We start from the raw sequence: 27208 nt of genomic DNA, 5'->3' as shown, positions 1-27208 counted from the left end.
CACACCTATTAGAATTGCAAAAATTAAAAAACAAACTGACAAAAATGACAATACTGAGCACTGGAGCAACACACACACACACACACACACACTACACACTACACACACACACACACACACTACACACTACACACACACACACACACGCTGCTGGTGAGAACGCAAGATGGTATGGCCACTCTCAAAAACAGTTTGGCAGGTTTTTGTTTTTGTGCTTTACAAAGATAAACTCATACTTATTTGTGTGTATGTTTATATAACACATATAACATCATGTTTATACAAGCCAGCAATCCCATTCTTAGATATTTATCCTAGAAAGATTTTTAAAAAATTAAACAGATGTTCACATAAAAACCTGTAGATGAATACTTATAGTAGTTTTATTTATAATCACCCAAAACTGGAAACAACAGCCCATAGGTCCTCCAGTAGGATAATGGATGAACAAACTGTGGTATATCCATAACATAGATTATTGCTGAGTAATTAAATAAAATGAACTATTGATACATACAAAACATGGATGAATTTCAAAGGCATTAGGTTAACCAAAAGAAAGCTTCTCAACTGGTTATAGGATTCCATTTATAAAATATTGTGGATTCCAATATCCATTTATATGATTCCATTTATATGAGAGCCATTTAGAGGATACTGTGCAAAAGGTCAAAAGCTTCACAATACGTAAGACTTCTATTTCAGTTCCCAACTTCTGTAATTCATCCAACCAGATCATTCACTGATGTGAAAGATTCAATGAGGAAAGAGGCTATGGGGAAACAGTATCAAACATTTCTGGCTGAGCGGCACCTGGGTGGCTCAGTTGGTTAAGTGTCCAACTTTGGCTCAGGTCATGATCTCAGGCTCAGGTTTGTAAGTTGGAGTCCCACATTAGGCTCTTTGCTGTCAGCACAGAGCCTGCTTCTGATCCTCTGTCTCCCTCTCTTTCTGCCCCTCCCTGCACTCTCTCTCTCAAAAATAAACAAACAGGAAAAAAAAGTTTAAAAAAAAATTTCTGGTGGAAATGCAAAATGGCACGGTTCCTACAAAGAGGAATTTGGCAATGTCTAACAAAATTACAATGTATTTATCCTTTGACTTAGCAATCTCTGTTCTGGGAACTTATTGTAAAAACATACCTCCAACAAAAAGAAAATCCATATGTACAAGGTTATTCATTGCACCCCATTTGTATTTGCAAAGTATTGGAAATTACTTAAGTGACCAAATACAGGATATTGGCTGGCTAAACTATGTACATACACATACTGTGCAGCTGTGAAAAGAATAAAGAAGATCTCTGTGAACTGATGAGAAGTAATTCTCAGAACATATTATTAAGTAAAAATGGCAAAGTACAAGAGAGCATATATAGTTTACCTTTTATGTAAGAAATTAGGGAAAATACTAAGCATGTATCCCAAATGTTTTTGCAAAAAGAAATATAAAGGATAAACCAAAAACTAATGATTACAAGATGTAGGGAGACAGATGAAGGGACAGGTGAGGGAGTCAACTTCTCTCAGCATATCTTTTTTCATGAGTTTGACTTTGGGAATCAAGTTAAAATTCCATATCAAAAATATATTGATAACGTGGGGTGCCTGGGTGGCTCAGTTGGTTGAGCGTCCAACTTTGGCTCAAGTTATGATCTCATGGTTCCTGAATTCAAGCCCTGCGTTGGGCTCTGTGCTGACAGCTCGGAGCCTGGAGCCTGTTTTGGATCTTTCTGTCCTCCTATCTCTCAGTCCCTACCTCACTCATGCTCAATCTCTCTCTCAAAATAAACAAACAGTAAAAAATCTAAAAACATATATATTGATAATGTTTTTAAAAAGGATGCAGGGGGGAGGGAACTAAAACTGGTAACAGAAACAAACAAACTCAACTCTATTTCAAATTAATAAAATCGTCGAAGGAAGAAGAGTAAGAACTAATCGAAGTAACTTTTGAATAGTGTTCTTTGACCATATACTCATATACCCTTAAAATAAAGGGAAAAAAACTTGCAAAGGATCTTGAGTAAATATTGTTTGTTGTAATGGGACAGTCTAGTAATTCTGAAGATCTTTTGTGTATATTTCAAGGGAGAGTAAATGAATGCATATCAATGTTGTTGGGAGCCAGAATTCTTGATGTAGAAGAGATAAAAATATATAACATAAAAAGACAAGCAAAGACCCTTAGGGGCTAGACTAGAATTGGAGGTGTGATATTTCAAAATTGTTAATAAACACACACACACACACACACACACACACACACACACACACTTCTAGCCCTGTTGAAATCTGCTGCCAATCACTGCTGTTACATTCATTCATTCATTCATTCATTCATTCAAGTAGGCTTGACACCCAGCATGGAGCCCAACACAGGGCTTGAACTCACAACCCTGAGATCAAGAATCAGACACTTGTCGATATACCCAAAGCAATCTACATATTCAATGCAATCCCTATCAAAATAACACCAGCATTCTTCACACAGCTAGAACACACAATCCTAAAATTTGTATGGAACCAGAAAAGGCCCCGAATAGCCAAAACAATCCTGAAAAAGAAGGGGCACATGCACCCCAATGTTTATAGCAGCACTATCAACAATAGCCAAAGTATAGATAGAGCCCAAATGTCTACTGACTGATGAATGCACAAAGAAAATGTGGTGTATATATATATATATATATATATATATATATATATATATAATGGAATATTACTTGGCAATCAAAAAAAGAAATCTTACCATTTGTAACAATGTGGATGGAACTAGAGTATATTATGCTAAGTGAAGTCAGTAAGAGAAAGACAAAACATCATGATTTCACTCATATGTGGAATTTAAGATACGAAACAGATGAACATAGGGGAAGGAAAGGAAAAATAAATAAAAAGAGAGAGGCAGGCAAACCATAAGAGACTCTTAAATGCACAGAACAAACTGAGGGTTGCTGGAGCTGGGTGTGGGGATGGGCTAAATGGGTGATGGGCATTAAGGAGGGGACTTGTTGGGATGAATACTGGAGTTATATGTAAGTGATGGATCACTAAATTCTATTCCTGAAATCATTATTACACTATATGTTAACTAACATGGATTTAAGTTGAAAAATAATAATAAAATTATAAAAAATAGAAAAAAAAAAGAATTACTTAACTGACTGAGCCACTCAGGCGCCCCTTCATTTATTTTTAAATTTTACTATTATTTTTTTAAGTAGGCTCCATGCCCAATGTGGGGCTTGAATTCATGACCCTAAAATCAAGAGTCACTCATTCTACCAACTGAGCCAGCCAGGCACACTGCCAATCATTATTTTTCAATACCATTTTCTACTCATAGGAATTAGGGCTTATTGGGAAAGTGGCTAATTCCACTTAGGAAGTAGGAAAAACCTAAGATGAGCTTAAAACATCTTGTGCCAGAAACTAATAAAGTGTTAAAAAAAAAAAAAAGATATGGACATTTAAAGACATAGAGGATAATTTGAGAAGATTTTCAATGGTTAAATCCAGGACAAACTGAACATGAAAATAAATAAGAAGTATAAGATTTGTAACCTGTTGAATAAGAAACCATGAGTTTATAGTGATAATAAGTAAATAAAAGGGGTGAAGTGGAAGCTCTTCACTGCACAATAGAATGCTAACTACTAAACACGGAAGGGATAATAGAGTTAGTAAACACCATTTTGCAACCATTGGAATAAAAACTGATCCAGGCAAGAATTATCAATGAATGCTAAATTTAGAGGATGGGGGAAATTTGATGAGAAATGGGGTATCTAGCTAGTTTCAAAGTATCTCCCCAGATATTATTTATTACAAAAGTAAAAACAGTAATTATACAATGGAGAAATTGGGAAACATCTTATGCATGTGAACAAATTTTTTTAAGTTTATTTATTTATTGAGAGAGAGAGAGAGAGAGAGAGAGAGAGAGAATGAATGAGTTGGGGAGGGGCAGAGAGCAAGGTAGAGCACAGAATCTGTGCTGATAGCACAGAGCCTAACGCAGGGCTCGAACTCATAAACCACAAGATCATGACCTGAGCCAAAATCAAGAGGCAGACACTTAACCGAGTGAGCTGCCCAGGTGCCCCACATAAAATTTAATAGGACCAAAAGAAGACTAAAGGACACCCTGCATCTCCAGGTATATATTATAAGAAGGACACAGTTATCATTTATGTATGACATCAGCCAAAACTACATAAGATGGATCTAGTCACAAGAACCCAAATTAAAGGATATTCTAGGAAATAACTGGCCTATATTTTTAAAAAATGACAATGGCATGAAAAACAAAGCTGAGGAAACAGTTCCAGATTAAAGGAAATTATACCATTAAGCAATTTTGGATTCGATCTTGTAATGGGAAAAAAATGCCATGAAAGACATTATTGGAACATTTGACAAAATTGGAATAGGGATTATAAATTTCATAAGGGGTGCCTGGGTGGCTCAGTTGGTTGAGTATCTGACTTTGGCTCAGATCATGATCTTGTGGTCTGTGAGTTCAAGCCCCGCATCAGGCTCTGTGCTGACAGCTCAGAGACTGGAGCCTCCTCCAGACTCTGTGTCTCCTTCTCTCTCTGCCTCCACCCCTCCAGTCTCTGTCTCTTTCTCTCAAAAATAAATAAACATTAAATTTTTTTTTAAAAAAGATATTTATCTATCCCACAGCATATGGGACAGATGGATGGATGGTAGGTAGACCGATAAAGCAATCACAGTAAAACATTAAAAACCAGCAAATCTGGGGGGTGCCTGGTTGGTGGAAAGTGTAACTCTTAATCTCAGGGTTGTACATTCATTCAAGCCTCATGTTGGGTGTAGAGATTACTTAAAAAAATCAAATTAAAAAAAAAGCATATATGGGGCAAAGCGTATACAAAAGTTTTTCTATTTTTACAACTTTAAGTTTGAAATTATTTCAAAATGAACAGTTAAAACAGTTCTCATTTTTATCTCTTTCTCACTATATGTCTCACTGTATATATTCCCAGTGAAACATACATAAGGTACCAATTCTTGGATATTTTAAAAAGAGATTTAGTTTATCAATTTTACTATTTACCATTTATCAGTTTTATAATTTGTATATCCTTATACTATTTGGCTGGGAAGTTTATTATGCTTCTCTCCTTTTTCTTATTAATAAGGATTCATCATTTTCCTCTAAGTACTGTTCTTACAGAATTATAGTCATTTTCTATATTTTTTGGACACTATCAAATTATGTTTCAAATGTTTTCCTTGGCCCTATGCTACTCAAGAAAAGACATTTCATATTTCCACATGGCTAAGTACCATTTATATATTGTTTTTGCTATTCATTTCTAACCATATTACATAATAGGATGAGATGTTCCACTCTATTGCTTTTCAACGTATGGAACTGAGAAAAGGATTTGTGTGTGTGTGTGTGTGTGTGTGTGTGTGTGTGTGTGCATGTGTGTGCACACCCACGCATATGTGTTTAGAAAGAGATTTCCTTGAACTTGAAATGAAAAGATAAATGAACAGAAAGAAAACATGAAGAACAGAAAAAATGCACGCTTTGTGGTCTATTCTTGAGCAGCACTTTACCCCAGAAGTTATACACCATGGAATTAAACTCATTTATGGGAAGAAGGGAAAAACAAATAAATAAACAAAAACAGAATACATTTTCAAACTTTTAACAGAAAAGTTTCTATAGAACAACCATATATTACACATAAAATATTTAAGCCTAGTTTAATTAGAGGCTCTTTTTAGTGTTAATTTCAATCTCTTAAAGAGATTTTTGTACATTATGTTCCTGATGTACAAAAATAAAGATTTTATATTATAGTAAGATGTCTTTTATCAGTTTGGTATAAGACCAATTCAAATAATAAAGAACAAAATCTAGCCTGCTACTGGGGAATAAAAAATTTTATTTTTTGAAACACACCTTATTTATTATATACTTTGCTTTGCCCATGTTGAGATCTTTGCTCTATTTTCTTTTGGCTAGAGTACCTCCTTGGGTAATTTCCTCAGAAAGTATCTACTGCATGGCCAGAAAATGTCCCTTTTGTACTTAATATGAATGCTATCTTAGCCTGGCACCAGATTATTGACTCCTTGATCTTTTTCCTAATATGTACATGTTCCACTTTCTAAATTTTACAACTACTTCCATGCCAGTCTAGTTTTTTTCTTTAGAAATAAACGGCTCTTCCTATCTTGAAGCTTTTCTTTATTCTTGGGAATCAGATAATTCATACACATAGGACTGTCTTAGTTTATCTTTTTTTTTTTCAACTTGGTAAACTATTTCAGTCTGTGTAGTAAGGTCTTTCTTCTGCTCATGGAAATTTATTTCCAATTTGTCGCTTCAATTTTTACATTTTTGTAACTCCATTTCCATAATTACATTTTCATATGCCACAAAAGACTAGTATTCACATATTTTTTTCCTCTTATCTTTCCTCTGTATCTCTTACCTCTTAGTTTTATCTTCTATTTGTTTCCTCTTCTTTGTTTTTAAATTTTCCCTGATTCCTATTTGGATTTTCAGCAATATTTTTTGTTTTGTTAGTATTTCTTTTTACATTTTACATATCTTGGTTTTGTTCCTCAAAACTCTTTATGTTTTCCAGACATTTCTTTGTAATATTTTCTTTCATCCCTTTAAGTTTGACTTTTGTTGGTGTTATTTTAATCTTCTGTTTCTCCCATCCTCTCTGCCTGCATAGGAGCTACCTGTTGAGCTTGGTCACTCCCATTCAGGGCGCTGTATGCTCCTACACTGTGCTCTCTTTCAGGTCAGGCTTATGGGGTTATCAGGCAATGAGAGGTAGGGGAGTGAACCTTGGCTCTCTGGTTTCTGGAGATGTGAGAAAGATTAGGCCTCCCCACTCAGATTGGAAGAGGGGCAGTGCAGACCAAACAGTACTGATGTCATTTGGCAGGCTCACCCAGGGATTTGCCAGGCCACCTTTCTTCTCCACATGATAAGGGGATTTTCTCCTGGCTCAGCAGGCTGGATCCATAGAAAACATCTAGAGTGTCTTTAGCAGTGTCTAGTATTTTCACCAATAACACTCAGGTAGTGCCCTCTACAGACCCTGGGCCTGCGTTGTCTACTTGAGAACTCAAGGCTTCATTCTTGCTGGGTTTCACTTCAGCTTCAGCAGGAAGCCACACTTCTCTTCCCCAGGAGGAGAGAGAGGTAGGACCATGAACTAAGATCCTATTCATCACCAGTAACATGTATGTGTTCACTCCCTAAAATTAGTTCCCATGTGAGAAAATGCTTATCTCATTCTCTCTAATGAAGGATATGTTATCTCTCTTGGGAAGATAACCAGAGAGGAATCGGTTTCCTTATTTCTAGTAAATAACAGTCCTCGGTATTTTAAATGAGCATGGGGAAGTCTTAGGGGATCGCCCGGAGCAAGCAAATGTGACGTATAGCAATTAAAAGTGATACTGCTAGGGAAAAAATGTCCCCTGACCTGTGTTACTGGGGCACAGCAGAGAAACATGGCTATGTAATACACAGGCTGTTCATCAATCACAACAGCTGAAAAGTGGAAACAACCTAAATGTCCATCATCTGATGAATGAATAAATAAATTCTGGTACTTCCATATAATGGAATATTCAGCAATAAAAAGAAATAAGTACTGATATATGCCATGACATGGGTGAACCTTGCAATGTTATGATGAGTAAAAGATGGCAGTCACAAGATGCCACATATTGTTTGATTCTATCCACATGAAATGTCCAGAATAGGCAAATCCATAGAGACAGAAAGTAGATCCATGGTAGCTGAGGGGAGGTGGATAGAATAGGGAGTCAATGCCAGTGCATATGGAGGTTTCTTTTAGGGGGAATAAAAATGTTCTAAAATTAGATGGTGGTGATGGTTGCACCGTCCTGAGACATACTAAAGAACACTGAATTTTACACCTCAAATAGGTGAATTATTTGGTTTGCGGATTATATCTCAATAAAACTGTAAAATAAAAGCAAAAAATATTTACATAGACTGTTCTGCAACTGCTTCATCCCCTCCTTAATGTGCCATAGATAGCGTTCTGCATCAATTAAGATACACAACTACACCATTACATGTGACTGTACAATGTCCCACTGTATGGATATACTGTAATGCTTTATTATTAGACAGGAACTTATTTCCAACTGCTGCACTAAACACCTATGCATGTACACGTCTTTGCATATCTGTCCCATTGTTTTCTTAGGAAACAAAGAATAGAATGAGGCCAAAGGGTCTGCACTCTATAAATTGACACATATTGCCTGCTTGTCCTCCAGAAAGGCCATACCAGTTAATATTCATCACAAAGGAGGGGTTCCTGGGTGGCTCAGTTGGTTGGGCCTCCAACTTTGGCTCAGGTCATGATCTTGTGGTTCATGGGTTCAGGCCCTGCATCAGGCTCTGTACTGACAGCTCAGGGCCTGGAGCCTGCTTCAGATTCTCTGTCTCCATCTGTCTTTCTGCCCCTTCCCAGCTTGCACTCTCTCTCTCAAAAAAATAAATAAATAAACATTAAAAAAACATTCATCACAAAGGAAAACAAGAAGAGTTTTTTCTCTATATTCCCACCAATACTGACCATCATCAAACTACTTAATCTCTGCCAATTACAGGTGACATCAGCTTTTAGATGTGTATTTCTTTGATTATTGAACTGAATTGCATTTGTTTTGTTTTGTTTTGTTTTGTTTTGTTTTGTTTTGTTTTGTTTTTTAGTAATCTCTACACCCTGTGTGGGGCTTGAACTCAAGACCCTGAGATCAACAGTCACAAGCTCTTCTGACAGAGCAGCCATGTGACTCTGAATAGCATTTTTTAATAGTTATTTGATTTGTGATATCTGTACTTCTGTCCTTTGTCCATTTTTGTCATTTTTTTTTGAGTTTATTTATTTACTTTGAGAGAGAGAGGGAAAGAGAGACAGAGAGAGAGAGAGAGACAGAGCGTGCAAGCTTGGGGAGGGGCAGAGAGAGAGAATCCAAAGCAGGGTCCGCACTGCCTGACGCAGAGCTCCATCTCATGACCACGAGATCATGACTTGGGCCCTAATTAGGAGCCAGACACTTAACTGACTGAGCCAGCCAGGTACCCCCACTTTCTTTCGTCATCTTTATTAATTTTTCTGACGTATGCTACAAATTGTTCTTACCAAGTTGTTTTTTAACTTTGCTTATGGCATCCTTCTCCTTACACATTCTAATAATTTATATAAATTTATTATTCTTTTTCTTTATGGTATCTAGCCTTAATGCCTAGCCTTTTACTATCCCAGTATAATAAAATAATGCCTTATATTTTCTAGTTCCTTTTATGTCTCATTTGAACAATCCATTCATTTCCTACTGATCTGTAGTCCTATGGCATTCTTGAATTCTTTAAGTGTGGCCTATGAAATCTGTTTATAAGATGACTTACCTAATTGTTGAGCCCATTTTATGACTGTACCAGTGTCTCCTGCATTGCTTTCAGCTAAGCATACAACTTCTTGCCCAATCTTCCACCCAATTAGTGGATAAAAGCCTTAGAAACAAAGAAACAGTATAAGTCAAATATAAATAGATAATTCATCCAGAGATGACTACAGTAGAACAATTTGATTTTCTTAAAAAATAGCAAAGTGGCAGCATGCCTGGGTGGCTCAGTCGGTTAAGCATCCGACTTCAGCTCAGGTCATGATCTTGCGGTCTGTGAGTTCGAGCCCTGCATCAGGCTCTGTGCTGACAGCTCAGAGCCTGAAGCCTGCTTCAGATTCTGTGTCTCCCTCTCTCTCTGACCTTCCCCCGTTCATGCTCTGTCTCTCCCTGTCTCAAAAATAAACAAACATTTAAAAAAATTTAAAAAAATAGCAAACTGGCTCTGAAGTCAGTGGTCTCACAAATTTCTAACCTCTTAGCCTTAGTTTCCTCAATTGTAAAATGGTCTACCTCAGAGAGCTACTGTGAGAATAAACTGAGTTAATGCATAAAAAGAACTTAGTGCAGTGCCTGATATGTAAAATGAACACTAAACATTAGTTTTTATTATCCATAGGCATGTCTATGTCTCTAGAAACAGAGGAATAGAACTACACTATCTCATTTATTGGTGGAGGTTCCTAAGTAGAAACAACCTGTTGCAATCAATGATCAGATTTTCTAGCTTCCATTTCCCTAGTTAGGGGGAAAGGAAGAGCTTGAGGGGGGATGGAAGGTAAGAAAAAAAAAAAAAAAATATATATATATATATATATTTTAAGAGAAACCAAGCTTCTTTATTTTTTTTAATGTTTACTTTTGAGAGAGAGAGAGAGGAGAGAGAAAGAAAGTGCGAGCACGAGTGGGGGAGGGGCAGAGAGAGAGGGAGTCACAGAATCTGAAGCAGGCTCCAGGCTCTGAGCTGTCAGCACAGAACCCAACTCGAGGCTCTAACTCACAGACCGTGAGATCATGACCTGGGCCAAAGCTGGAAGCTTAACCGACTGAGAAAAACACCTAAGCACCCTAAGAAAAACATTTTAAAATCTACCTCTTAGTAACCACAGTAGGAGACCATAGCCCAGATTAAGAGCCCACAGGTCTCTTAGGGTGTTCTTCCACAATCTAAATTTCTTGGTTTATACATCCTAGGATGTCTTCCATCGGGGAGATCAATTTCTTGGCAATTGCCATTATATATGCATGGAACACTAGTTGAGAATTACCACAAAAAAAAATTTTTTTTTCACAAAAAGAATTGCTAACACATAAAAAGAAAATTTAGAGGCCTAGAAAGATGTTTTAAACACATATAACAAATTAGGCAAATATTTGGAAAACTGACCAAAATACCCTAATCCTGAGTTTTTCTATAACATCTTTCTCATTTTTTATGCTTTTAAGGAAAGAAGGGAAATAGAAATTAACTAAGAATAATAACAAAAAATATATTACAGAGTGTCCTTAATATAAACTGGGAAAACAGTATCAGAAAAGTTAAATATGAAAACAAGTGATATTTGTCAATAAAAAAGATAAATTCTAACTACCTCCAACAGTATGTTGCACGCTATTTCCGGTATTAATATCCAAAAATGTCCCAGTTCCCATGGTAAGTTTCACGTCTCCAGTCTGGAAGCAGCATTCTCCAAACATGGCTGATTGCTGATCGGCGACCTACCAAAAATGTTCAAATGTAAGATGGCTGGTCCTTAGCAGTAGCCTATTTCACTGTATCCCACTGTCTCCTATACTATATTCTCATACTTCAAAATTTTGTTTTCTTTTTTCCTTTTCTTAAAAAAAAATCCCTGGAAAGAACAAAGAGCAACAATAAGATAGAAGTCTCTCTAGGGAATGTGCCTTGGGAATTTTTAGTGGGCAATCTACTTTATGATTTTTAAGTGTCACAGGAATAATCTTAGAAATAAAGGTCAGAATAAAAATTGTGCAGAAAAAACAATGAAGATTTTTTAACTTAAATGCAGTTTCATTCATTAGTCAAATAACTGACCTCACAAATTTCTCTTTTAATGAGTGATAGTGCTTAATGAGTGATAGTGCTTAATCTAAATACATGTAGGTCGAAACCACACATTCCCAACCATACATTTTTGTTAGAAGAAAAAATATAACATCTTGTGAAAATAATTAAATGTACATATACATTGTTAAGTAACAAAAATTCAATGGGGTAAATTTTAAAGATCTAATTGGCTTTATTAATTGATGCATGAATTGGGCAGCACCCTATCTAGCAGAGGTGAGCTCCAAAGGGTTAAAGAAAAGGATAGTTTTTAGAAGTAGAGAAAGAGCGGAGAAAAAAGGAAACTATTGGCAAAGAATCCATTGTTTTAGGCAAGGTCACCTTCCTAAGGGGAACAGAGGAGTGTATCGTTAAACTTCCTAGTGCTGACCAGGAAATTCCCATGTTGACTGGTTAAGGGTTATATTTCTGGGGGGGTTGAAACTATAGATAGATTAGTTGTTAAGTCTTGGTTAACTGGCTTGGGACCACCATTTGACGCCTGTGGTTTTCTTTTTAACAGTTTCTTCCCCTTTGATCAGACTCTCAGCTTAACTGAGAGATGTGATCAAAATTTAAAGCATTAGCGCCATTCTCTGCCATCAGCTCCAGAGCTGATCAGTTGTTACTGGTCCTTTGTGTGTCACTCACAGGTCATGATGGTTTTTTTGCTTAATCTCTGTGACATTCACAGGTTACAACTTCAGGTTCACAATTTCTAAGTCAATTGTCCTTTTCATTTCTTTTCTGACATTCCAGTCTTAGGGAGATCATTTGCTTGGTGGTTAGCAGTTAACATGCATTTAAAGCTTTTGAGAGAATACAATGTACCAGGGGGATTATTACGATAACTACAAGTAGGATAATTCCCAGTGTTTCGAGAGCACTTCAGAGCCATAGTCCCCAAGACTCAAAACAATTAAAATCAAAGAAAGACCCTGCTGAAGAAGTTATTCTTTTAAACCAAGCAGCTTGCTCAGTGATCTTATGTAATTAAATTTCAATTTCCCCAGAAGGGTTAATCCAGATATAGCAGGTGGTGTTGGCCACAGCAGAGGTACCTCCTTGTTCAGCTAAAAGATATTCAGGGGCTGTCCTACTCTTAAGAACAACTTTGGCCAAAGAGTCTAAGGATCTTTGTTGGACAGCAGTTGCTTTAGCAGCAGATTTTGCAATAATTTCAAGAATTGAGAAGTTCCTGATCATAGGTTTATTTACGCTTATCCCTAATAAGGGACGTAGGGACCTACCAAGAGGAATGAATCCTGAATCATAAAAGCCTCCCAGCAGATCCTTTCTAGCTCAACAATGAAACTTCTGGGGAGTTGTCCAAAGAAATGTCTTATTTTGCTTGTGAAAAGTTAGGGGGTCAGTTAGACTTTCTCATGACCTGAAATAAAAGGTTGTTCTCAATTCCAAAGGTTTACCCCCTTAACAATGGCCTGGGGAGAAACAGATGAGGGCATCTTCTTTCCAGGTCAATGTTACAGTAAAAGAAAGGAGAAGGAGAAAGTGTTTCATGTTTAAAGTTTAAAGTCTTGATCCATAGTCTTGGGCAGAAGCAGGATGCCTTGATGTAAGCAATTTCTCTCCTCATCAATTTGATTTGGAGGTCTCCAGTGTCTGTACAGGGCCTGGTTGCAGGTGGAGCCTTCACAAGCTGAGAGATATGTACTCAAGGCTCCATCCCTTCTGGTTTTGCAACAGTATCAGTGATCAGGAGCCCTTGGTAAGATTCCTCTTCAAATGGTGACCGAGAGCTACCTTCCTCTGATAATGTTTCCCGAATACCTAAATCTCCAGGCTCTACATTGTGACCAACAGGATCATTTGAATTGGAATCTGAGAAGGTTTCTTTAACTTGTTGATGATAGGCTTGAGCATAAGATATTAGAGGTTTACAGTAGTTGGTCTTAATAGCATGAGACAACAAAGGATCAGCAGACACTTGTATACTGATAGAATTTCAATAAGTTTTGCGAGGTTTTCGTTAAGGCTCATAGGATTTGCCCTGTGAAATGGGTGCCTCGATTGCTGGAGATTGTGAAAGGTATGCCCCAAATGGGAAAACGTTTTCTAACAGTTTCTTTGCTACTGTGAGGGCATCACAGCTTTGCAGCAGGGAAAGGCTTCAACCCATCCATAAAACATACAAACAATAACAAGAATATATTGATAATCCATAGTAAATGGCAGTTGAATGAAGTCCAGTTGCAGGTGTTAAAAGGGGCCAGAGCGGGGAGGTCTGAGGCTCTGGGAACAAAATCAGCTTTTCCAGGAGGACATGACAAATCAGAAATTCCTGGTAAATTGTTTTTGCAATATTATAGAAGTCTTCCTCCCAATGTCTATTCATAATTTAGGTCATCTTAAATGCCCTATGGTGCATGAAGGAATTATACAAATTGAAAAATAGTGTTTGCCAGGGAGCTGGGAAGAACTAAGCAGCCATCTTGGTTTTCCGATAGCCCCAACTACTCATTTAATTGGCAATGTTTACCCATCTTAATTTCTCTGACTCAGCACTAGGCTGTTGCCATGTTATAGGACATTAGCATGGCAAAAATCTGGCAATGAGAGGGCTTTTTTTTCAGAAGCAGAATGGACTTTATGCACATGTGCCAAAATCTTACAACATAAAGAAGTTTTAAAAACTTACTTAAATTCAAGTTAGTTAACATACAGTGTAATAATGATTTCAGGAGTAGAATTTAGTGATTCATCACTTACATGTAACATCCAGTACTCTACCCAACAAGTGCCCTCCTCAATGCCCATCACCCATTTAGCCCACCCCCACCCCACACCTCTCTAGCAACCCTCAGTTTGTTCTCTGTATTTAAGAGTCTCTTAAGGTTTGCCTCTCTGTTTTTATCTTATTTTTCCCTCCCCTCACCTATGTTTATCCATTTCTTTTCTTAAATTCCATATATGAGTGAAATCATATATTTGTCTTTCTCTGACTGATTTATTTTGCTTAGTGTTAACACTCTCCAGGTCTATCCACATTGTTGCAAATGGCAAGATTTCATTCTTTTTGATTGCTGAGTAATATTCCATTGTATATTCATACCACATTGTTATTCATTCATCAGTCCATGGACATTTGGGCTCTTTCCATATTATGACTATTGCTGATAGTGCTGCTATAAACATTGGGGTGCATGTGCCCCTTCAAATCAGCATTTTTTTTTATCCTTTGGATAAATACCTAGAAGTACAATTGCTGGGTCATAGGGTAGTTCTATTTTTAATTTTTTGAGGAACCTCCATACTCCAGCATGGCTGCACTTGTTTGCATTCCCACTAGCAGTGCAAAGGGGTTCCTCTCTCTCCACATCTCTCCAACATCTGTTGTTGCCTGAGCTATTAATGTTAGCCATTCTGACAGGTATTGTTTTGATTTATAATTGCCTAATGATGAGTAATGTTGAGCATCTTTTCATGTGTCTGTTAGCCATCTGGATGTCTCCTTTGGAAAAGTGTCTATTCATGTCTTCTGCCCATTTCTTCACTGGATTGTTTGTTTTTTTGGGTGTTGAGTTTGATAAATTCTTTATAGATTTTGGATACTAACCTTTATTTGATATGTCACTTGTAAATATATTCTCCCATTCCATCCAATGCCTTTTAGTTCTGTTGACTGTTTCCTTTGCTGTGCAAAAGATTGTTTCCTTTGCTGTGCGGGGGATCTCATACGCCCCCCCCCCCTGCTGTTCAGGCAGCCCCCACAGAATAGTGAGGGCAATGAGCTCACCCCACTCCAGCTCCACAACTCTCCTACATTTTTTCTTTGGCATGCAGCTGGGATTCGAAACCCAAAGTCTTAAAGGACCACGTGGATCCTCTCCCTTCCTCTGGAGTAGAGCTAATGAAATTTTGGCTGGCACCTACAGGGTCTTTTGTTCTTGGGGAAGCAATAAACCCTCTTCCAAAAGCTTTCCAGGAAGGGAATGTTCTCTCCCAGTGAACCCTGGAGATCCCTATACCACCCTATGCACTCCATGGCCAGCTCCCTCCTCTCCAGAAGCAAGAGCCACAGCTCTGGTCCAGAGAAAGTTGTACACTTCCAAAACCTCAGAATTTGAGCTCCAAACATTGTTTGCAAAACACATCTGGGACCCTTAGTATTTCTCACTCCCCAGTCCATGGTCCAGAGAGGTTTTCCCTGTTGTGTCAACTCTCAACCTCTCTCTCTTACCCTCCCTTGTCTCTCTCCACAGAAAGGGTTCCCTCCCCTCAGCAACACCACCATTTTTCTCTCCCCCAGCTCACTTCCATGTACCTCACACTTGCCAAGCTGTCTCCCTCTACCTGTAGGGATCCTTCTGTCACTCAGTGGATAGATTTCCTGGATGTTCCAAGTGATCAATACAACTGTGTTTGAGGGACAAGGAAAATCCCAGTCCCCCTACTTCTCCACCATCTTCAGTGCGACAGCCTCTTAATGAATCTTTTCTTGCCCATTATTACACTGCAACTAGTGATCATTTTGAAATGTAAATTCATGCATGCCCTCCCCCTCACACAGAGTCACTTAAGCCTCTAGTGGTTTCCCAATCATTTAGAATAGCATTTCCAATGCTTACCAGAGAATAGAAAGTCCTGTATTATCCACTATGCTACGCATAGCTTTCTTTAATTTCATCTTCTAACACATTCCTCATGGTCATGAAACTCTGGGTGCTCTGACCCCTACCATCCCCTGATCTTTCTAAAACATTTACTCCCTCTTTGGCATCCACCATTCTCATTGCCTGGTACACTCCTCCCATATGTATCTATGTGATTGCTCATCACTTCTTTTGGATCTCTGCTCAGAAGTCACTCAGAGAGGCCTTCCTTGATTCTCATATTTGACAATGCTTCCCACGTCATTTAACATATCAAATCAACTTAAATAGTTTAGCAAATTCTTTGGAAGGTTCCAGGCCAAAAAGACTTAAGCCAATCCAAAGTCCAAACAAACAGGGGCGCCTGGGTGGCTTAGTCAGTTAAGTAGCTGACTTTGGCTCAGGTCATGATCTCACAGTTCATGGGCTCGAGCCCAGCATCAGGCTCTGTGCTGACAGCTTGGAGCCTGGAGCCTGCTTAGATTCTGTGTCTCCCTCTCTCTCTTCCCCTCCCCTGCTCATTGTCTGTCTCTCAAAAATGAATAAATATTAAAAAAAATTTTTTAAAGTGCAAACTTTGTCCTTTTAAAACAGAAAGCCAAACTCTAACTTTGTACCAGCTTAGTTTTGATATTAAAATCAACTCATTCCAATGTGAGTCCTGACCACATATACAATTCCTTTCCAGAGATTCCTTTTTCACAAACTTTCTACAACTATTTTTTCCTAAAAAAAAAAAAAAAAAAAAAATACATCTCAATTCCTTACACCTTTTTTTTTTTAAATCAAAAACATATATTTTACTTCCTTTGCATATGGAGATGTTTCCCTTATTATTTCTAGTAGTGTTAAACAATTGGGAACTGTCTGTTATACCAGCATTCTTTAGATTGGCAAATTTATAAATACATTTTATAATTTTTAGAAGCATATGCCTTTTAAATTTTCCAATGTAGCACTAATGATGTGGGGAACAAAGACAAAAGAAAAAAAAATAATTTCCTTACAACTTCGAGCCCATTGACAAGTCCTTGAGACAGGAAGTAACCTTCCCCTAGGTACTCAGCGGCCTCAATGATAACACTTTGCTAAGGGCAAAAGGCAATTTTAGCTTAACATTATCCTGACCTCCAGCATCCTGTAAGTCTCCTTTAACATATAAAAATTCTTTTAGAAACCTCCTTTATCTCTATGCCCCAGGATATAGGTTAGCAATCATCCTCCAAGCATATGGCTCACTGATACACATCTAAAGGGTCTCATGACTAAGGTTTTACTAGACAGTACTTTTAAATGACCTTTTCCTAACAACAGCTAGCCCTTAAAGGTCCTGGAAACCTTGTTTCCAAAGTTCCTTAGAGACTCATGCTATCCCTAAACCCCTCCTAAGAATGTATATAATCAGTCACCTGTCACTACACCAGTACAGCTCTTTCCTATAGGTCCTGTCCCCATGCTTTAATAAAACCACCTTTTTGCACTGAAGATGTCTCAAGAATTCTTTCTTGGACTTGGCTTTGAACCCCAGCATTTCCACATCATTAAAACATCCAATTATATTTTAGTTTTTCTGTAATAAGAAGCCACAAGTAGATAAATCTATGTTCAATAATTAATGTTTTAGTATTTCATGTTATTTACGAATGATCTAGATATTTAATGAATTTAACTTAACTCATTACTTAACCTAACTCAGCAAAACCTTAAGATGTTGGGTTACCAAAAAGATTTAGGAAACTATTTAAAAGTTTACCTAAATTTTGGGGGCGCCTGGGTGGTTAAGTCGGTTGAGTGTCTGACTTCAGCTCAGGTCATGATCTCACAGTTTGTGAGTTTAAGCCCCACGTTGGGCTCTGTGCTGACAGCTCAGCGCCTGGAGCTGGCTTCCGAGTCAGTGTCTCCCTCTCTCTCCCCCCCTCGCCCACTTGCGCGCGCGCGAGCGCGCTCTCTCTCTCTCTCTCTGTCTCAAGAATAAAAATAAAACATTTTTTTAAATTGGGGCAATTTTGGGACTGGTGAAGAAATAGGTAAACTTTGGATTGCCTCTAGAGCTACATTTTTAGTTTTATAAAGATTGTAAGATAAGGACAGTTGCTTTCAATTCCTCTAAAAATTGGGTTGTAACTTAAATGACATAGGTTGATCCACCTATCGAACTATATTATTCTCGGTTTGCTTCATTTTCTTCTAGGGATACACTTTGAATTTTCAACATTTCTGGTGGTATTGCATAAACCCCCATGGGTGTAAAAAGGGTCCCCAAAGAGGTGCAAACGATACTACCTTCCCTAGATCTAAAGTCACTCTCAATGACAGTCAAAATAAAGAACACTGCTGACAGTGTAGAACCTGCTTAGGACTCTCCCTCCCTCTCTCTCTGCCCCTCCCCATGTGCTACGCTCACGCTTGTACATTCTCCCTCACAAAATAAATAAATACACTTTAAAAAAGAACTTTCATAGGGGTGTCTGGGTGGTTCAGTTGGTTAAGTGTCAGACTTCAGCTCAGGTCATGATCTCACAGTCCCTGAGTTCGAGCCCTGCGTCGGGCTCTGTGCTCACAGCTCAGAGCCTGGAGCCTGCTTTGGATTCTGTGTCTCCCTCTCTCTCTGCCCCTCCTCTGCTCATGCTCTGTCTCTCTCTGTCTCAAAAATAAATAAAAACATTTAAAAAAAATTAAAAATGAACTTTCACCCTTTGCTGGCTCCTGCCAGTTTTTCCAGGAACCCCTCTGCAGGCTCTGATATCTACCAGAGTTTCCTCTTGACTGTTTCATGGAGTAATGTAGCAGTGTTATCAGAAAATCCCTCAGTTTCAACAACTCTAAGAGAGGCCTATTTGGGTGTCCTCCTTTGAAGGTAAATACAGGGGTGTCTATAAGGCCATTAATGTGGTAGAGTTTTGTTTATCATTGTGCAGTCTTTTCAGAGTGGAAAAACAATTCAGACTGAGGATGAGTGGAATGAGTATTCCAAGGAGGAAAGAGCGGAGCAGTAGGAGTTACATCAGTCTTTTGTTTGGGGTACTTCTTCTATCTTTAATTTTTCATTAGCCTTTTGCAATGAATCTTTTAATGAAACACCTTGGGAATTTTGAAACCTTTTGGAGGTTTCTGCTTGCCAATTAAAACAGGTATCTCATTCTGTTTAATTTGGGAATCCTTGCTTCCAAGTGCATTTCTTTTTTTTTTTTTTCTTTTCAATGTTTATTTATTTTTGAGAAAGAGAGAGAGAGAGAGAGAGAGAGAGAGAGAGAGGGAGGGAGAGAGAGAGCATGAGTAGGGGAGGGGCAGAGAGAGAGGGAGACACAGAATCCGAAGCAGGCTCCAGGCTCTGAGCTATCAGCACAGAGCCCGACGCAGGGCTTGAACTCAGGGACTGTGAGATCATGACCTGAGCTGAAGCTGGACACTTACTTAATCGACTGAGCCACCCAGGAGCATGCCAAGTGCATTTCTTAAATGATATTATCTAATTGGAATGTTCCCATAACAGCAATTGTATTTCTAGGTTGTAATTCCCTCGAAGGCTGGCAGCAGTTTGGTAGGATTCTAGGTGCAAATGGAGTTAACCCATATTTCTGTCCAGCCATATGTAGCTGCAAATGGGGTGTAACTCATATTTCCGTCTGGCCTTATTTTGGAACCCCCAACCTGATGGTTACCCAGCCAAGTTCCTCAGGACACAAAACAAGCTTAGGAAGATTGTGCCATTTTTGCAAGACACCTGCAACTGCCAACACTATAGTTCTTAGACATAAAGTAAGCCGGGTGTGCCAGAAGGTAGCATGCTTGACTATTTAGAATTTAAAGATCCCATTAGCAAGCCTTTGGGTTTCCGGAGCTGAACTAATTCTTAAAAGGGACTTCAGGTTGGGGCTGTTGGGTTGGGGATCACGCATATTTTACAGTGTACCTTACTGTATAGAAGTTTTCTTGAGGTTGGTGGGTGAACTTGTGTGAATCTAACCTACTCTGTGATCAACTTCTTCTATTTTCTTGAGCTGGTGAGCGCTCTAACACCCTTTAAATGCTCAACCTGCACCGACCAGTTTTTGCAGTTTTTTGGCATCTTGAGATCTCTGACAGCAATAGCTTTTATCTACACAAAACAAGACAAACATGCGCACCTTAATGTATCAGCAACAGCCAAGAGATGTTACTGTGTCCTGGCCAAAAGAAGGCCCTGTGCTCACCACCACCAATTCTTGCTGGGTGGGAACCTTGCTGGGGTTTTCCAGCAATTCCGGGGAAATTGTGGTCTGAAAGGCTAGGGATTTGGCTCTGGGCAGACCCTTTTGTCAGCTCAGTTGGGCTCCAGGCAAAACTGCCAGCCCTGGGCATAACCTTCTGGCAGCTCAAGCTAACCCACCCTGTAAAGGAAAGCCAATTAGACTGAGGGAGCTTGAATGCACAAAGAGCAGAGCTCAGAAGCAAGAGGGAACTTACCCACAGCCCTCAGAAATAGCGAGAAAGACACTGAATTCAAAGGGTATGCGGGATACCATGCCTGCTTCTCTGTCCCTGAATGCTGCTGGAAATTCACTCTGGAACTTGTTGCTGCCTGCCACCCAATCTGTTTAATAACAAAAACTTTAACCGAGTAAACTTTAAGTTCTAATTGGCTTTATTAGTCAATTCATGAATCAGGCAGCATCCCATCTAGCAAGCAGGGGGTGGGGTGGGGGTGGGGGGGGCTCCAAAAAGCTACAGCAAAAGAAAGATTTTTTTTTTTTTTAGTGTTTATTTACTTTTGAGAAAGAGAGAGACAGAACGTGAGCAGGGGAGGGGTAGAGAAAGATGGAGACAGAATCTGAAGCGGGTTCCAGGCTCCAAGCTGTCAGCACAGAGCCCAACGCGGGGCTCAAACTAAAAAAACCACGAGATCATGACCTGAGCTATAATTGGACACTTAGCCAACTGAGCCACCCAGGTGCCCCAGAAAAAGGAAGATTTTTAAAGGTAGACAGGGAGTGTAAAAAAGGAAATTATTAGCAAAAAAAAAAAAAAAAAAATCCATTGTTTTAGGCAAAATTGCCATACTATGGGAAATTTGCCTATCAGTAAATTTCCTAGTGCTGATGGAAAATTCCCATGTTGACTGGCTAAGAGTTACATTTCTGGGGTTTGAAACTATTAGGCCATGTATTATTAAGTCTTGGTTTACTAATTAGGCCATCATTTGGGGCCTTTGGTTTTCTTTCCTTTCTTTCTTTTTTTCTTTCTTTTTTTTTTTTAATTTTATTTATTTTTAAGGCAGAGAGAGACAGAGCATGAGTGGGGATGGGGTAGAGAAAAAGAGGGAGACACAGAATTGGAAGCAGGTTCCAGGCTCTGAGCTGTGAGCACAGAGCCCGACACGGGGCTCGAACTCACAAACTGTGAGATCATGACCTGAGCTGAAGTCAGATGCTTAACCAACTGAGCCACCCAGGTGCCCCATCTTTCTTTTTTTTTTTTTAAAGATTTTACTTTAATTTTATTTATTTATTTATTTATTTATTTATTTATTTATTTACTTACTTATTTACTTACTTAAGAGAGAGAGAGAGAGAGAGAGAGAGAGAGAGAGAGAGTGTCAGGGAGGGAGAGAGAGAATTTAAAGCAGGATATAGGCCCAGGCAGAGCCTGATGTGGGGCTTTATCTCAGGACCAGGAGATCATGACCCTCAGGTCATGATCAGTTGGCTTAACCAACTGAGCCACTTAGGTGCCCTAAGATTTTATTTTTAAGGAATCTCTACACCCAATGTGGGGCTCAAACTTCCAGCCCAGAGATCCAGAATCTCATGCTCCACTCACTAAGCCAGTCAGGCACCCATCTTTTTAACAACATATAGCAATATTATAAGGACTAAAACTCCATCTGAAGAATACTTTGTCACTAACCTTCAATTCTTCCAGCCATACCTTAATCTGAACCTGTGTCTACCATTAGGTTGAATAAGTCTAAACCTCTCTAAGTGACCAGGAATTTGTAACTTAGGAATTAAATTCCCCTTCCCTTACCCGATTCCTCCATCTACTATAGCAACCATACATCTAGGGAAAGATGGTCTGTACTTCCTACTTAAGCTATCATAGGAAATCAAAGTCAAGGTCAGAGTTTCAACACCCCTCCCCCCCCCCCCAACCAGCTGGTGAATCCTTGAGATTCTCTAAGTTCTAGCTCTTTCATCCAGACAGAAAGAGTACAATCAAGAAAATCCTCAAAAACCTGAAACAGCTAATTTTTCTCTCTCCCACAGTTTCTTTACTGGTACATGCTGGCTAAGGGTTTCATACAACCTAAATACAACATTCTTCTTTAAATTGTCTTGTCACTGTTTGGTTACACTGTATCAAATACAACTAAGCATTGGCCTTATCCCTGTTTTTTGTCTCAGAGTATCCAATATAAACCACACGTTACTCAGAATACAACATTTAAAAAAAAATTAACAGTTTTATAAAAAGCAATACATTTAGAAGGAAAGATTATAAAGTGCTTTCACATAAGGCCCAGTGATACCCTTTCCAGAATACAAAAAAATACTTCTGATTATATCCAGGGCACTTTAACTTAAAAAGAAAAAAAAAACACTTTAATTTTATTCTGCAAGGACCTTCTATGTCTCTTAAATCTAATCCCAACTATTCATATATATTAGTTTATACTCTACATGGAGAAACCCCCAAGTTTTCTACTTACCAAGGCCACTACTGGTATAGGCACACCAAATATCTCTTCATCCACTGATCCGAAATGGTGGCTTCAAATAAAATTAATTAAAAAGTCAGTTATAGCTCTAAAATTATTAATTCTAAAATTTGGCAAATTGATTTTCACATAGGCCAAAAAATTATATAATGGAGACACAAGCATCTCAAACAAATAATAAAATGCTTTCCCTACTAAAGCAAAATTTTGCTGGTTTCTGTATCCGATGTCCATTAATACCTTGTATCCCTCACAGGAGGCAGGAGAGACAGTGGTATTGAAAGCAGGGAGGTCAGGAGCCCACTCCAACACATCTGAGTATAAAAATATATCATCAGAATCCAAGCTAAATGATACAACAATTAGTGATTGAAAAGGAAGGGAAAACACCCTTACCTTAAAAGGGTCAAATAGCCCAGTTGCACTGGCATTTGAAAAATCTGTGGCAAATTCAGCACCTAAATTTACATTGAAAATAATATATTATCTGATGGTGTCAATCAACAACTATCCCTAGTTTATAAATTAGACCTTTGGCCTCAAAATCATTCCAAAATGTCTATTTCCAGTACAAGGTCTCCAAAGGAATTTCCCACTTAATCTTTTTGAACTTTTAGAGTTTACAAAAGTACTTTCAAATACATTGTCACATCATGATCCCCAGCTTCAGGATGAGGAAAGGGGTTCAAAGATGCAACGTGATTGCCTAGAGTGACCCAGCTGCAAAGTGGCACATCTGGTATTGAACTCATCTTACCACTTTTGAAATTAAGACTGTTCCTCCACCTTCTATTTGAGGGTTCATTGCAATTTAAATATCACCTTCCTTGGGGTGCCCCAGTGGCTCAGTCATTTGAGTGTCCGACTTTGGCTCAGGTCATGATCTTGTGGTTTATGAGTTTGAGCCCCACATCAGGCTGGCTGCTGTCAGCATGGAACCTGCTTCTGATCCTCTGTCCCCCTCTCTCTCTGCACCTCCCCTGCTTGTGCTCTCTCTCTCTCTCTCTCTCTCTCAAAAATAAATAAAACATTAAAAAAATAAAAAATAAAAATCATCCTCTTACAAATTCAAAATTAACGTAACTTTACTATTGCATGGAGTTACTGGGGTACCAAAAAGCAATGTATTTGGGATACAGGAAGGAAAAAAAGTCACCTCTATTTTTTTTAGGTGAATCATTTCTGTCATTTCTAGCAGTCAAATTTCAGTTACTTGTTGTGGGGGAGAGGTGGAATCCTTGGGTGGCTCAGTTGATAAAGCATCTGACTCTTGATTTCAGCTCAGGTCATGATCTCATGGTTTCTGAGTTTGAGCCTCACATCAGGCTCTGCATTGACAGTTCGGAGCTTGCTTGGGATTCTCTCTCTCCTTCTCTCTCTCTGCCCCTCCCCGGCTTGCTCACCCACAATAAACAAACATTAAAAAAATTTCAAATCATGGGAATCTACTCTCGAAGCCTAAACTACACTGTATACACTGTATGTTAGCTAACTTGACAATAAATTATTAAAAAAAAGTAAATAAGTAAAAAAAAAATTTCAGTCACTGGAGACAGATCTATCAGATCATCTTTACCTTTTGTGAGCTTGTGTAACAACCAGGTATCAATAGTCCCAAAGCAGCAATTATCTTCTTCAACTGCCTTTTGCACCTTGAAAACACAATGGCACAAAACTGACTCAAAACGGTTAAATTATTGGGGCGCCTGGGTGGCTCGGTCAGGTAAGTGTCCGACTTCAGCTCAGGTCATGATCTCGCTGTCCGTGAGTTCGAGCCCCACGACCGACTCTGTGCTGACAGCTCAGAGCCTGAAGCCTGTTTCAGATTCTGTGTCTCCCTCTCTCTCTGCCCCTCCCCCACTCATGCTCTGTCTCTCTCTCTCTGCCAAAAATAAATAAACATTAAAAAAAATAAAAAAAATGGTTACATTATTAAGTACACAATTAAAGGCCAAAGAGTAAATACAATATAATCCTTTTTTTTTTTTTATATAAGAATGAATATATACAGGGGTGCCTGAGTGGCTCAGTCAGTTGAGCATGTGACTCTTGGTTTCAGCTCAGATCCTGATCTCATGGTTTGTGAGATCAAGCCCTGCATTGGGATTCTCTCTCTCTCTCCCTCTGCCCCTCTCCCCTGCTCATGCTCTCTCTATAAAAAAAAAAAAAAAGAAAGAAAAGAAAAAAAAGAAAAAAAAAGAAAAATTTTTAAAAAAAGGAATGAATATATACATAAAGAAACTATTTTTAAAATATACACCAAACAGTTCTAAGCAATTACTATAAGGTATAAAAGGCTTTAATTTCACATGAAGCATGTATTTTTGTGATGAATAAACAAATAAACTTTGTTCATCACAAAAGTATATATATATATATACATATATATATGTATATATATATATATATATACATATATATATATATACACACACATTTTTTTAAACATAAGAATATGTTTAACTATAAGAGGTCTAAAACAGGGGATTGTACACTATGACCACAGTTCAAATCCAACCCATTGCTTAACTCTGTACAGCAAGTTAAGAATGGTTTTTAAATATTATAATTGTTTTTTTTTAAAGAATACTTTGTAACATATGGAAAGTACATGACATTCAAATTTCAGTGTCCACAGATAAAATTTTACTGGAACACAGCCATGCTCACCTGTTTATGTATCATCTATGGCTGTTTTCACACTACAATAGCAGAGTAGTTATGACAGAAACCTCATGGCCTTCAAAGTTTAAATTATCACTAACTGGCATGTTACAGAAAAAATCTGCTAACCCTTAGTGTAAAGCATGCCACAGGAAACAAAAGTATCAAAAGCTCTTTAAAATAGCTAATAGAGAAAATGAAATGCTTATTGAAATATCATTATTACTATTTTTTAAAGAGGCTCTATGCCCAACATGGGGCTCGAACTCACGACCCTGAGATCAAGCATCTCATGCTCTTCCAAATGAGCCAGCCAGGTGCCCCCAAGATATTATTTCTTTTCAAGATATTATTAACATAGTAGAAACAGTGGCCTACATCACACTTTACCACCTCTCTCTTATTTATCCATCAAGACTAGCATTTCCTGGCTTTGCCAAACTTGTCATCCAATGGCTATATTCTGTGTGGCCATTATCTCACAACGTCATTACTTCCCTACTAGAGCCTAAGCTACTTAAGAGCAGGAACTAAATTGCATTCATATTTATAAGCGCAACACCTAGGAGGGTTCCTGGCATATAACAGATGTTTAAAAAATGCATCCTAAATAAATGAGATAAAAAGAATGACAAATGAATACACTTAAGGATGGATTATATGTTAAGAGTAGAAAGGATCAATAAAATGAAAATGACATAAATTCCAAAAAAAGAAGTCACTTGTAGATTGTTTGTAACAAGTATTTTGAAGATTCAAGTTTTGTAAAACTTAAGTATGGAGTGCTTAAAGTAATATTACTTTATTTCAAACTCTCTTTAAATTTAGAAATTGTGATTCTAAAATTTGTTCCAGATTAGACAAAGGTTAATCTGTATTTCAGTGAGTAGCAACAATGCCTGGCAAGTAGTAAATTCATCTGTTCATTCAAAAAATGTTTGAGAGCCCAGTCCTTTGATAGGTAGTAGGTCGATACAAAGGCTATGAAGACAGAGTTGATATTAGGGCTTCCCAAGGTAGGAGGAACAAGGTCAACTCTCCATGCTTTGGGAGAAGACTCCAAATGCCTTTACTCTATGAATAAGATTAAACCAGAAAGACAGGTTTTCACAGGAACTGAAACTCAGTTTTAAATCATCTCAGTCACTAAACTGGATTGAGGTAATCCTGGTGTCTAGAAAAATGGAAGACACATAAATCTTATCCAGAGCAAGAAAATGCTATGTTAAGGCTCTCATAATTTCTACACACAATTTTCCAAATACTATGTCTAGCTGATATACATACACATACATACAAATAAGTAACTAGGCTCACCGAACTCATCAAGTTGTATATATTAAAAATGTTCAGCTTTTTGTATGTTAATCATACATCCATAAAGTATTTTAAATTTAAAAGAAATGAAATAATCAGGCATCTGAGGAAACAAGAGAACATGAAAATAAAAGAGAGAGAAAGACAGAATCCATGGGGCTACACATACTAGAATAGTCATGGACTTTAAAATACCATGCTAATTATGTGAAGAAAAAAGTTCTTGAACTAAAAAATTAAGAACTTAATGGATGGGTTTTAACAGCACATTAGAAGCAACGTAAGAGAGAATAGATATGAGAGAGAGGTTAGAAGAAAATATCCAGAATGAAGTACAAAGAGACAAAAGAATGGAAAATATGAAAGAGTGAGAGACAAACGGGATTTAATG

General features: G+C 38.1%; 1 protein-coding gene across 5 annotated transcripts in view; it reads right to left on the bottom strand.

Annotated features, from left to right (window-relative positions):
* GK5 (glycerol kinase 5) overlaps window positions 1-27208 on the bottom strand; it is a 79750-nt gene that overhangs the window by 18029 nt on the left and 34513 nt on the right. For 4 of the 5 annotated variants that reach the window (XM_023260506.2, XM_023260507.2, XM_023260505.2 and 1 more), the window contains 6 exons: window positions 24413-24488; window positions 23233-23294; window positions 23077-23150; window positions 22828-22888; window positions 11051-11177; window positions 9463-9567 (listed from right to left, as the gene is read on the bottom strand). In XM_023260506.2, the coding sequence (XP_023116274.1) occupies window positions 9463-9567; window positions 11051-11177; window positions 22828-22888; window positions 23077-23150; window positions 23233-23294; window positions 24413-24488 (505 nt within the window). The remainder of the gene's footprint in view (window positions 1-9462; window positions 9568-11050; window positions 11178-22827; window positions 22889-23076; window positions 23151-23232; window positions 23295-24412; window positions 24489-27208) is intronic. The other variant, XM_045037492.1, reaches the window with a different exon arrangement.

This window comes from Felis catus, chromosome C2, assembly GCF_018350175.1.
Source record: "Felis catus isolate Fca126 chromosome C2, F.catus_Fca126_mat1.0, whole genome shotgun sequence".
NCBI lineage: Eukaryota > Metazoa > Chordata > Mammalia > Carnivora > Felidae > Felis > Felis catus.
The sequence above is the reverse complement of the archived record's forward strand: the minus strand, read 5'-3'. Positions and strand labels throughout refer to the sequence as shown.